Source organism: Arvicola amphibius, chromosome 7, assembly GCF_903992535.2.
Source record: "Arvicola amphibius chromosome 7, mArvAmp1.2, whole genome shotgun sequence".
NCBI classification, from domain to species: Eukaryota; Metazoa; Chordata; class Mammalia; order Rodentia; family Cricetidae; genus Arvicola; species Arvicola amphibius.
Window position 1 is genome coordinate 42,345,322 of NC_052053.1, and position 12,663 is coordinate 42,357,984.

Here is a 12,663-nt window from a genome sequence, read left to right on the forward strand (position 1 = left end):
TTAAGAGCATTGCCTGCTCTTCCAAAGGTCCTGAGTTCAATTCCCAGTCAACTACATGGTGGCTCACAACCATCTGTAACCTGTCATACAGCTGGTGCCCTCTTCTGGCCTGCGGTCATACACAGACAGAATATCATACACTAAATAAAATAAATGAATGAATGAATGAATGAATGAATGAATTTGAACAGAGGCCACCAAAGATCACCTCATTGCTACCACTACTCACCTCCAAACCCAGAAACCCAGATAGCTGAGGTCTCACAACAATCAGGACACTCTAAACAAGCAAGAGAGCTGTATAAGGCATGGCCTAGAAGGCCCACATGGGATGACGGGCAGAGAGAATCTGAGTACCAAAAGTGATCGTTTCAATAAATACCAATTACAGCACCAATTAGAATAGCTGTTCTTGCATAGACAATGGAATTCAGAAGTATTCTATTTCTCAGCAGAAGCATAAAAAATGAAAATCTAAGAAGAAAACAAGGTGTAGAATTCAAAGGTAAGCCCTCATAGCAGAAGCTCCTGGACTAGGCCACAGAGGGTCAGCAGAACATCTGAAGGAGCAGGTAAGTGAAGACACCCACAGAGGCATCAAAGAAAGGAGCCTGTCTTATGGGTCTGGTGGATGCAGATTTATCTCATGAATAGAGTCATCAAAGACAAGATCCTAGTAACAACTGACAGTACACAAAGAATGCACTAATTCAAGACACTAATTCACAGAACAAAACGAGGGAGCGGGGGATAGAGGGTCCTTTGTCTACATAATAAAGCTCAATAACTGCGATAAAAGGCTTATGGAATAGGCCCTATTTGGGATATGACTGTGGAATGAGTCTCTGCAGAGGACTCTTGAAGCCCGGCTGGGCTCTTACCGCAGTGCAGAAGTAGCCGCAGCCAGGACAGCACTGATGCTTCACCATGCGACCCCGATGGTCTTCACACAGCACCAAGAGTGGTGCTTTGTTGGATGGACGCATCAGCTCATACTTGACCACGCTGTTTGTACACCGGCCCAACTGCAAGCAGACAAGACCAGGGGTCAGTAACAGAGCTGTGAGGGAACAGCTTTCCCACCCACTGGACAATGGAAAGCACTAGACACATGAGAAGTTCTCAGGAGACATGAGGTGACTAAAGGAGTCATAAACCTTCAGAGGCAAGCCTAGATTCATTAGCAGTCTGAAGTACCTGTCATACAGCTGTTAACCCCAGCCAGCAGGTAACCTCATTGAGAGGGTCAGGTGATCAGAAAATCAAAGGCTCAACTTAGACATAAATCAAGGAAGACATCAGGATGAGAAGAGAGCTAGACAATGAACATACCATAGGTAAGAAGGTCAAGGCCATCACAAGTGATCAGTGGGTCAAAGTACACCAAGTGATCCAGCTGGAATGCCCTACACATGGAATCAAAGCTGAGATGCAAGAAACAAAGCAATGTCTCCTGGATATGCCTGAAGAACACAAGTACAGAACGTACTAAGGAGTCCAAGATTCAAGGACAATTGTCAGGCTATAAACAGAAGCTTCCCTGTAAGATGCTACTATGTGCCAACAAAAGAGATAATTCACAAATGAACTGCTACAGCTGTCCCCCCAACAAACAATAACTGTCCAGATATGCTGGTAATCAAAGAAACAGAACATGGCCTCCACCACTTCCGTGCTCTATAATTAATATAATTATGCAACTGGGTTGTAAATACAGGCCAGTAGCCATAGTATCTACAACAAGTAGCTAGGTCTGAGTTCTGCACAGTTTCAAAACAAGCAATCTAAAATACAAATCAAAAAGCTCTTAATGCATCTTTTCTTAAGACTCCATCTGAAAATGTGAGTGTGCCAAGGACTACCCCCAAAGGACACAGGAAGTGAAGCAATTGGCAGTAGAAACAAGAAACGGGACCCGACAGACCAGCAAGTGCTTTGCTGATGCCTACGAACTGTGGTAGAATCATCTAAGAGATTCTCTTTAAAGGCAGATTGAACGATTCCCCATACCTAAGGTGTGGTGATATTTCATTTGTATTTTAATAAGTGAAGCTTGCCTGAAACATCCCCACTGGTCAGTCTTACAGACTAGGCAGTAAAGACACCTTTGATCCCAGCAGCCACTAGTTTGCCATAGAAACTGGGTGGTAGTGGTGCAATGCCTCTAATCCCAGCACTAAAGAGGAATATAAGACGAGAGGAGACAGCTCTCAGACACACTCATTCTGAGATTCCAGGAGGTGGGATCGCCATTTTGGACTGAGGTATAGGTAAGAGCCAATAGCTGGCTGTTTTGCTTTTCTGACCTTCAGGTTGAACCCCAATTTCTGTCTCTGGGTTTTTATTAATCATGCTACACTAAGGTATAAAACTCAGCATGGGGAAAGCTAGGGCACGCATATCTTGAACCAGCCACCCTGACACCACCCCGAACACCAAATGATTCTCTAGGAATCTTGGTTAAGACAGGTGGACACAAGTCCTTTATCAATGCTGATTGGAGAGAAGGCATGAGTTATTTAAAAAGAAAAATGTGAGATAGTACAGACACAAGTCTGTAAGATGTACAAAAAGATGCTAAAAACAATTCATAATTAATTTCGGAATAAGAGGTTACATGCATTTAGTATTTGAATTGTTTTATAAAGAGTATGAATTATTTATATAATCATAAAATGATGAAAGAGATTTTGTTCAGCTGCTGCAATGGGAATGGAAACAGTTGGGGGCTAGTTAGGAAGATGCTGATCAAATAGCACAAAACAAGGCAGATGATCTTTCAGAAGGAGAACATCAAAGGAACAGAAATCAAACTTTTTCTTAGAGTTGAGAAAAAGAGAAATAGTTAATGAGCACAACTACATCAGTGATGAGGAAGAGAACAGGAAGAGCCAAAGCAAAAGAAAGGAGAGAGCAGGCATTGACAATGGCAAAACAAAAACGACCCACGCCATCCGCCTAGAAGCAAGGAGAAGTACAGAAGCAGAAGAAAGCTGCGGTTCACTCCACAAGGGAAACCAGTTTGTGACAGAGACCCAATCATCCTCTTGCATGCTTGTTGCTATTTAAAAAAAAAAAAAAATCCTATTAGCTTCAGAGTGCCTGCTATTTTGGGAAACATTCTATTAAGGAAAGCTCTAAGAATAGAGACTGAAATAAATTTAAAAAAAAAAAAAATGGAGACTAGAGTAGCCGGGTGTGATGGCCTTCACCTTGAATTCCAGCATTTGGGAGGCAGAGGCAGACAGATCTCTGAGTTCAAAGCCAGCCTGGTCTACAAAGTAAGTTCCAAAGCAGCTAGAGCTGTTACACAGAGAATGCCTGTTTCAAAAAAACAAAACAGAGACTGAAGTACAATAAAACCACCAATAAGCCCATATTTACTTTTTAAAATCCAAAACATTTTCACCTGAGCGATCCACATTAACCTTTCCAGAAGAGTATTTATAGGTGAAATCACAAGGTTTTACTCATTAAAAACTCAAGGTATATTGCTCATGGATATTCAGCACAATCTCAAGAAAATCCACATACCCAACAAGAATGGTAATAATTCCCCAAAACCCATACTTTAAGGGGGGTGAGAATGAAGGAGAAAGGGGGTATCACAGTGTGCCTGTAGAGGGCCAGAGAACAACTTTGCTGGGCTAGTTTTCTCCTTCCAGCATTTTTTTAAACGATTTACTTTTATTTTATGTGCATTGGTGTTTTGCCTGTATGTATGTCTGATCCCCTGGAACTGGAATTACAGACAGTTATCAGCTGCCATGTTGGTGCTGGGAATTCAACCTGGGTCCTTTAGAAGAGCAGTCAGTACTTTTAACCACTGAGCCATCTCTCCTGTCCCATCCTTCCAATTTCTTAATGGATTCCAGGATTTACACTCAAGTCATTGGGCAACAAGTGCCTTTACCTACTGAGCCATCACACTGGCCCTCAACTTTTCTTGATATAGCAGTAAACCAATCAAATCAATATAAAAAGCATATTTTACTGCCAAAAAAATTTCAAAACAGAGTTTTAATGAGTGGCATTGTTCCTTATTGCTAGAAAATTCTTATTGCTAGAAATATCTCATTTAATACAAAGTCATAGAGGCTCATAGCTATTTCCGTGGTCAAGATCTGGTAACTTTGGGTTATTATTTTCTAATAGTACATCACACTACAGGTGTGTACCACCATAGCCAGTTCCACACACAGCATTTTCCGTTTAGTTGCACTTTTTTTTTTAAGCTCAAGGACAATTTTATTAGCTTAAAAAATAAAAAAAAAAAAATCCTTCCAGGTAAGCAAGTTATAAATCTCAGAAACTGTCCACCTGGAAGAAAAAGGAGAAACAAAGCTGTGCCATTTAAGTTGGCATGGAGGTGAACCACACGGCAGACAAGAAGCTACATGAGGGAAGGGGCTTTAGAGAAAGAGAAAGGAAGACCAACACATCAGAAAAGGCCTGTTTCACTTCTAGCCAGCATCTGAAAGAGACAGAAAATAGAAAGAAATTAAGTTATGCCTTTCTGATTCAGGCCACAGAAAGGCAGGCCCAGTAAACCACTGGTATAATATAGCATCCTTGACCTGTTGGGAGCTTAAAAGTCCTTAAGCCCTCAGATGTCCAGGAAAAGCAGGAATATTAAGCATCCAGAAATTTCTTTCACAGGGAAGGACATATAACTTGTTTTTCCAGAAGGTTAAGAATTAGAGGTTATTGATAGCCTGGTTATCCACATTATCTGTTGGGCCAAGCCAAATTAAGCTCCTACAACCAGGACAGGAGGTTGGCTAGTAATCTAAATGACCATTATATTGAAAAGCAAGGAGCCTCCTCCAAGCTACCACAACCAGGACTAAGATATCTAATAGGCTAAAAATGACTCCTACATTATCTGTATAGACAAGGGCTTTGCCAAGCTCCGACAACCAGGACCAGAGGTGGCTCATAGCCCAGATGGCCTCTATGCTATCTGTATGATTGAGACCAGGCCAGATCCTTCTTCAGGCCCTTAAGCTAATACAGACAGCCTATCTCTAAAACCGATCTTCTTGGAAGAAATGGCATATAGGCTGAGTAGAGTTCCAGCGTAATTATGCTTCCGTGTGCACTGGGGCCTGTATTACATTAGGAAACTTTTCCCAAAATATACTGTGCTTAAATATGTTGGCAATAAACCACCTAGTATCAGACTCTAAAAGCTTGATCCAGTATGATGAAGTTACACTGAACCAAGTTTTTATTCTCATCTCTTCGTGGTTCATTTCTCTGCCTGTCCTGACTCCACTATCAACTTTCAGCACTGCTACACTGGTATCAAGCTGTGTGCTTGCACTCTGCATGCATGGATCCATCACCTCTAATAACTTTCTAACACTGAAATAAAAACTAGACCTCAGATCAGTGGTTTGGGTTTTCCAAATGCTTACTGTGTGAAAGCTTAAGAAAGAGAATTCACAAAACTTCAGCATCTTTTGACATAAACCAAGTGTAAGGTTATTTGACTTTAATAATAATATAAAAATTAACTCCACCAAATATTAAAATATAAAAGTTCATAATATTGTAAAAGAAAAACCTGTTGGGAGCTTAAAAGTCCTTAATTGGTATCTTAAGTCTGCTAGACACAGAGTAAAACTCTCATTATCTGTGCTGCTTTGCCCGCTAAGAGGCATACAACTATGTAACAAAGTGAACGAGATTATTTCAGCCAATAAATGCACAATCCATGGAAGAATTATAGCAACATTTTAAAACCTCCAATGCATGATGAAGGTAAACTAACATCAGTGAAAAGTATCAATCTTGTGCTCAATTTGGTACAGCATTCCCACAGCCTTGCAAAGAAACTGGGCTGAGTCAGGCAATAATTGCGCACACCTTTAATCCCAGCACTCGGGAGGCAGAGGCAAGTGGATCTCTGTGAGTTTGAGGTCAGCCTGGTCTAGAGAATGAGTTCCTGGACAGCCAAGGCTACACAGAAATCCTGTCTCAAAACCCCTACCAAAAAGGGTGGGGGAAAAAGGCTGATCTGGCCTTTGCAATTCTGTCAAGGACTCAGAGATCTGCTGAACTGCACCTTACGTGTAAGAAATTAGACAGAATCCAAGCACCCTGGAAAGCAGCTGTTTCTTGGATTTGGCAGTTCTACCAGAGGTCACCTGAAATGTGTGGGTATGGGAGCCAGGTCTAATTAGTATATAAAAAAAACTTATAACGAATATCATACAAAGAGAAACAAAGTTTCTAAGAACACAGAACAAACTACAAAGGAGAAAATGAGAAGCAAATCATACCCAACACACAGCACAGAAGTCAAAGCAAAAAGCCCTGTTTTGAGGAGAGGGAGTTGTAGCTATGCATTCTGCCTTTCCAATGTAAACATATTTCAGGAATGCCACACTACTCCAGCAGATAAGGAAGCACTCCTCTATACCAAAAAATACTAACCACTGATGGCGGGAAAAAAAATAAAAACAGAAAATTGAACCTGAAACAAAGCAATAAACACAGTCAGTATTAGATCAGGAGTCAAAACCTGTAAGAAAAAACCCAATGAGGAAGGACAGGAACTTGCCACAGAAACCCTATCATGCTTGCCTTGTGGTATGTTTTCCGTGCCAAGGTTAAATCATACAAGTCTTAAACCTTAAATCTACCCATGTCTTCAGATTTAGTTTTCAAACAATGATCACTAAGGAGAATGACATAAACAACATAAGCAAGCCATCAACTAAATCAGTGTCTGGGATCCATTTACCTGTAGGTCAGTGGCACAAGGAACTACAAGAAAGGTGGCAGAAAAACACATTCAACTTCTAATACAGGAGCTGGTGAGATGGCTAAGCAGGTAAGAGCAATGCCAACACTGACTCCCAAGTGCTGGGGTGGGCATTAGTAGTGCACACCTGTAATCCCAGCACTCAGGAGGAAGAGGCAGATGGATCTCTGTGAGTTCAAGGCCACCCTGGTCTGAAAAACAAGTTCCAAAATTATTACACAGAGAAATCCTCTCTCAAAAAAAAGAAAGAAAGAAAGAAAGAGAAGAGAAGAGAAGAGAAGAGAAGAGAAGAGAAGAGAAGAGAAGAGAAGAGAAGAGAAGAGAAAAGAGAGCAATGGCTACTCTCCCAGAGGACCAAGGTTCAAATCTCAGCACCAACATTTCGCAACCATCTGTAAATCCAGTTCCAGGGGATCTGACATAGGCTTCTGCTGTCTGTGAGAAGTAAAAATCTACACGTGGTGGTACACACGCAAAAATACCCAAGCACATAAAATGAATAAATAAAAATTTTAAAAATCTTTGATTACAAACATACCAAAAACGCTGGAAACAACGTGAATTCTACTTAGTCCAATGTGCAAAGAAACATGTAAAAAAAAAAAAAAAAAAACCCAGAAATACATATATGGACCTTAAACTTTGAGAAGATAAACTTTGAAATCAAGGCAAGATTTCACTGGAACTTCCCTAATACCCATTCAAGAGAATGAGAGAACCAGTGGTTTTCAAACTGTGGTTCCTGGACCAGAGCATAGTAAAAATTAAAGCTTTTAGAAAAGCAAGATCACAACACAGGCCAATTCCACTGAAGCAAAAGTTCTAACTGTATCACTAGGTACTAGGAGCAAGAATAGTTGGATAAGTCCTCAGTAGCATCAGCCCACAAACACCTGACCCAGCACCACAATAGGCCCTCCCATTAACAGTCTAAATCTAGTACTGTGGGCAGGGTGGACTTCTAGAATCACCTCTATTTCTCCTTTTCCAGGGCCTGGACAGATGCCCTAGCCTTTCTGCCTTCACCTATGAAGCATAAAGAAACTGCAGGGGCAAGTGTGAAATCTCATGGCCATATCCTGTACACTAGACTTATGCTACTGCTGCTGTCGAAGACTTCAATCCTAAAGCTAACAGTTAAAACTCAATTGTTAATTAGTGAGAAAGGCTCGAAAGAACAAATGGCCCAGAAACCTTACTAGAATGCAATAGGGAAAAGAGAAGAAGCAAAGCACCAGCGACTGGCCAGGTCTTCTCCCAGAGGACAGGTGGTCAGATGCAGTCAGAGTACTCCAAGGGTCTTGTCATAGCAAAAAGTACCTCTCGTAATGCAACCTCAACAAGCTTGCTGCCTGCTGCCTGCTGTCCCCGTCCCCACCCCTGCTTTGCTCACCAGCAGCCAAGTAGCATGATGAGCTGAAGAAAAATAAAACTTGCCAAAAATTGAGAAATTCTTAGAAAAAGCATTGTCTCTGCACATTGCCTCCTTGGTTTTTGCCAATCCAGAAGGAATGAGGGTAAGGGATCATCAACCCTCCCAGGTCTATGTGAGACATGACAAGAAGTAATCAGAGCTCATCGAGGTGATGGGCATGCTAGGCTAAACCTGTCCCAGGCACGGACACACTGGAGAAACCCTCACTTTATTCACTTCTCAGTAAATACAGCAAGGTGGTAAAAATTTTTGTTTTATGTTTCATGACAATGCAATATTCCACTTTCACCCAACCACAGTTTGAATGCTATCACCCTTTCAAAAAAGAATGGGGTATAAAAGAATGAATATGTCCATGGAAATTGAAAGAGGGCAAGTGGATCCCCTGAGGCTGGAGTTACAGGAGCTTGTGAGTCACTCGATGTGGATGCTGGGAACTGAACTTGTGTCCTCTGCAGAAGCAGCATGTTCTATTTACTACTGAGCCATCTCCAGCCACAACGTTCTTGTTTTGTTGTTGTTTTAAAAAAAAAAAAAAAAAAAAGCAAGCCTATCAGCTTTGGTTATCTTATTATTGATCTGCTCCATCACTTTGACAAGTTTGTGTGGGTTCCCTGGTAATCTGACAGTGCTGACTAGGGTTTAACAGGAAAGGCTGTGATTCTGAAGCATGACAGTCCTTGTTGCCATTTTAAGGAAAAATGAACGTGCTTACTTCATGATCCACGCTCTCAGTGGCCATGCACTGGTTGTTGGCCAGGGTGCTGATCTCGCGGCTCTTGGGGGTTTCCATGCGGCAGCTGCAAAGAGGCACTTCCTGGAGGCCATCCGTCTCCAGCACATCCGGACCATTGGCCAGCCCTAAGTCACACAGACACATCAGCTCAAGCAACCCTGACCTACAAAGGGTCGTCCAGAGAACAATCAATTACAGTCCTTACAAAGATCATTTATGAGCTGAAATTACACATCAGTACTGCTCAGGGTAAAGTGTTCACATACTATTTTGTAATATCCTACATGTAAAGTAAGGTGGCGGATTGTAACTTACCCACAAACTACCAAATCCCCCAAGACTACTTATTAATTTATATTTATAGGGTCTATGTCATAGGCCAGGCTGCATGTTCACCAGGAATTCCTAAATCTGGTTTCCAAGCAAGAAAAGCATTCGCTCCATATTGAGATATTATTTTCCTTATTTGGTTCTAATTTATATCCATAAAAAGAAATTCCATTTAAAGGGTTTTACTGATGGTTTGTTACCTAGAATATTATTCACCAACAAAAGAACCCATATATTAAGCAGAAGAAGGAAAACAAATTAAAAAATGGGGTCCATCAGATTGCTTTGGAGAGTTAAAAGTGCATGTTGCCAGGTCTAAACACCCAAATTCAATCCCCAGGACCCACACGGCAGAAGAACCAAAAGTTAACAGTTGTCCTTTAACTCCACACATGCCTACACACATGACATTACAGACAGACAGATACACTTATAAACAGAGAACCAAACACCACAGTGAAAACAAAAGCCATGAGGCCCAGGCAAAGCCTCTGCACTGCAAAGCTGAGCCCACTCACTCTCTGAGAACATGCAAAAAATATTCTGGGATCTGACTAGTAACTTCAAAGACTGCTTCTTTCAAAGGACACTGGAGCAGATCATGTCCTCTTTCTTGTGAAACAACAGAGATAAAGGTGAACTGAGTTTGAACAGTATTGCAACTCTGAAAATAATTAAGTAATATTCACACCTTAAAAATAGACTAGGACTGACAAGGTAGTGCAGGCTTTTAAAACCAGCACTTGGGGAACAAAGACGGAAAGAGCTCTGAGTTCTAGAACAGCCTGAATTACATATCAAGTTCCAAGCCAGCCATGCTACACAGTAAGATCCTGTTTCAAATATTAATTAATTAAAATAAAATAAAGATTCTCACTGAGACCAAACCCAAAGAACCTCGAGGACCTCAGCCAATAGAGACCTCACTCATCTCATGGAAACTAATCTTGAGCTATTTCTTCTGATGTCCAGATTACAGAAAAATGAAACGGTTAAGTTCAGCAGCTCAAAACCAGCCAAGTGATTTATCGAGGAACTTACCAACAGAAAAGAACAAATAATTATAACCAAGTAATTATTTTTCTGGCCAACTTCCAGTTCACTCAACACAAACCTTCCCTGAAATTCCTCAACAAGCCCTGAACTGCATCTGGTTTGGAGCTGCCTGATCTACAAATTCTTCAAACTCTCCATATACACACAGTGCTTCAGTTGGTCTCTAGCAATACTATGCTGAACCCAGGGGTCCACCTTCACCCCAAGAAGATATTCATTGTTCACCTCTGGCCTCTGGAAAACAAGATGTGGGTCCTAACTAATCTATTCCCCACAGAGAACTAATAAATGATGGTCAGTTGGCAGTGTTTACTTTGCATGCACCAAGACCTGGGTTGGATCCTCAGCACTGAATGTACTAGGTATGATGGTCTATGATCACAGCACTCAGGTGTAAATGAAGACATTGGTTTCCTGGCCACATGGAACTGAATAATCACACGGAAACTATATTAATTACAACACTGTTTGGCCAACGGTTCAAGCATACTCCTAGCTAGCTCTAAAAACCTTTTTTTTTTTTTTCTTTTTTTGGTTTTTCAAGACAGGGTTTCTCTGTAGCTTTGTAGTGTGTCCTGGAACTAGCTCTTGTAGACCAAGCTGGCCTTGAACTCCACCTGCTTCTGCCTCCCAAGTGCTGTGAATTAAAGGTGTGCACCACCACCACCTGGCTAGCTCTTAAATCTTAAATCAACCCACTTCTATTAATCTATGTATCACCATAAGGCTATGGACTACCACTAAGGTTCCAGCATCTTTTTCCTTGGGCTGCTAAATAAGAGTGTGCCTGACTCCACCTTCTTTCCTTCTTTATCTGCTTGGGATTTCCCACCTAGCTATATTCTGCCCTACCATAAGCCAAAGTACCTCCTTTATTAACCAATGGTAATAAAACATATTCATAGCATACAGAGGGGAATCCCATATCACTCAGGAGATAGAGGTAGAAAGATCGTAAGTTCAAGGCCAACCTGACAACATAATGAAGTTAAGGCCAAGCTAGGCTGAGACCTTGTCTCAAAGACAGTTTAAGAAACAAAATAAACAAGGGATAGTTTAGCCACAAACCTCTGTGGAAAAAAGAGCTAGTGACACGTAAGTTTAGCTGTCTGATTTCCCTGTAAACTACACCCCATAAGATCAGAAAGTCTACAGCAAGACTCAAGCCAGAATCACTGAAAGTATAAAATGGGCCTTTGAGGAGTTCCTATTCAGCAACTTGACTCATAAATAGGGGAACAGACAAAAATACAGAAAGTGGTCAGGATTTGTCCTCCTGTCACACCAACCACGTGTGGCTGAGGTGAGATGAAAGAGTGCACATTCCTGGACAGCACTGTCAGAACACGTACATCTACATAGATGTGGGTGTGCTTCAATCTCCAAACGTGAAGAACTACAGAGACATCTAAAGAAATGGCTGACACAACTTTCTGTACACTGTCAGAACACGGTTCAAGAATGGAGTTGTTCTGGGCAGTGGTGGTGCACGCCTTTAATCCCATCAGTCAAGAGGCAGAGACAGGCAGATTTCTGTGACTTTGAGGCCAGTCTAGTCTACAGAGTGAGTTTCAGAACAGCCAGGGCTACTCATTGAAAAGCTGTCTTGGGGAAGTAGTGTGAGTGCTTATGAGAAAACCCCCAAAAAACCAACCAACACAAGAGTCTTTTCAGTGATTTCAGTTTCTTCAAAGACATGGAATTTGTTCTTAGAATGTATTTTAATGCCCCCTTCCCAGGTGTAGTAGGTAGGAGTGAGTTTACTTCAGATTATTCATTACAACTGGCTATTTTTGTTTATATGCCTCTGCGGAACATGCAACTTACTTGTTACAAGTGGCTTGCCCACCACCTGTGGCTTGCCCTTGTGACTGTACTCTTTACTCATGTGACTCCTCTTAACCATCAAAGTATAAACTGTCAGATGCTCTGAATAAAGCTGGCTATTGCATGAGACCTTAGTCTGCCTTACTTATGGGCTCCATCTCCCCACATTCCACCACCTCTAGAGTGGTAAACAAACACAATCTCTCTTCTGACCTTGGGCTCTCCTGGTCGGCTCGTCTTCACTCAAGCTCAAATCCTTAGCCTGCTACCTTCACACACCTCCAAGCAATTACAGTGGGAAAAGACAGTGGAAGCACAAACATTCACTCAGGTCCTCCGCTCGAGTCTAGACCCTCTTGTACCAAGACTGGTCTGACCATCTAAACCAACTGACCAGCTTCGGCAAACTCTAAGATCTTCACTCATACTTCCAGCACTCCTACTACCTACCTTCAGGTTCCTCAATTCCATACTTTAAAAATGAAGACAAGTGGGCAATGCTGTTTT

The 12,663-nt window shown here is 41.6% G+C and overlaps 1 protein-coding gene across 6 annotated transcripts in view; it reads right to left on the minus strand.

The window, feature by feature from the left end:
* Ehmt1 (euchromatic histone lysine methyltransferase 1) overlaps nt 1-12,663 on the minus strand; it is a 127,611-nt gene that overhangs the window by 40,803 nt on the left and 74,145 nt on the right. For all 6 annotated transcript variants that reach the window (XM_038336752.1, XM_038336754.1, XM_038336751.1 and 3 more), the window contains 2 exons: nt 8,923-9,068; nt 882-1,025 (listed from right to left, as the gene is read on the minus strand). In XM_038336752.1, the coding sequence (XP_038192680.1) occupies nt 882-1,025; nt 8,923-9,068 (290 nt within the window). The remainder of the gene's footprint in view (nt 1-881; nt 1,026-8,922; nt 9,069-12,663) is intronic.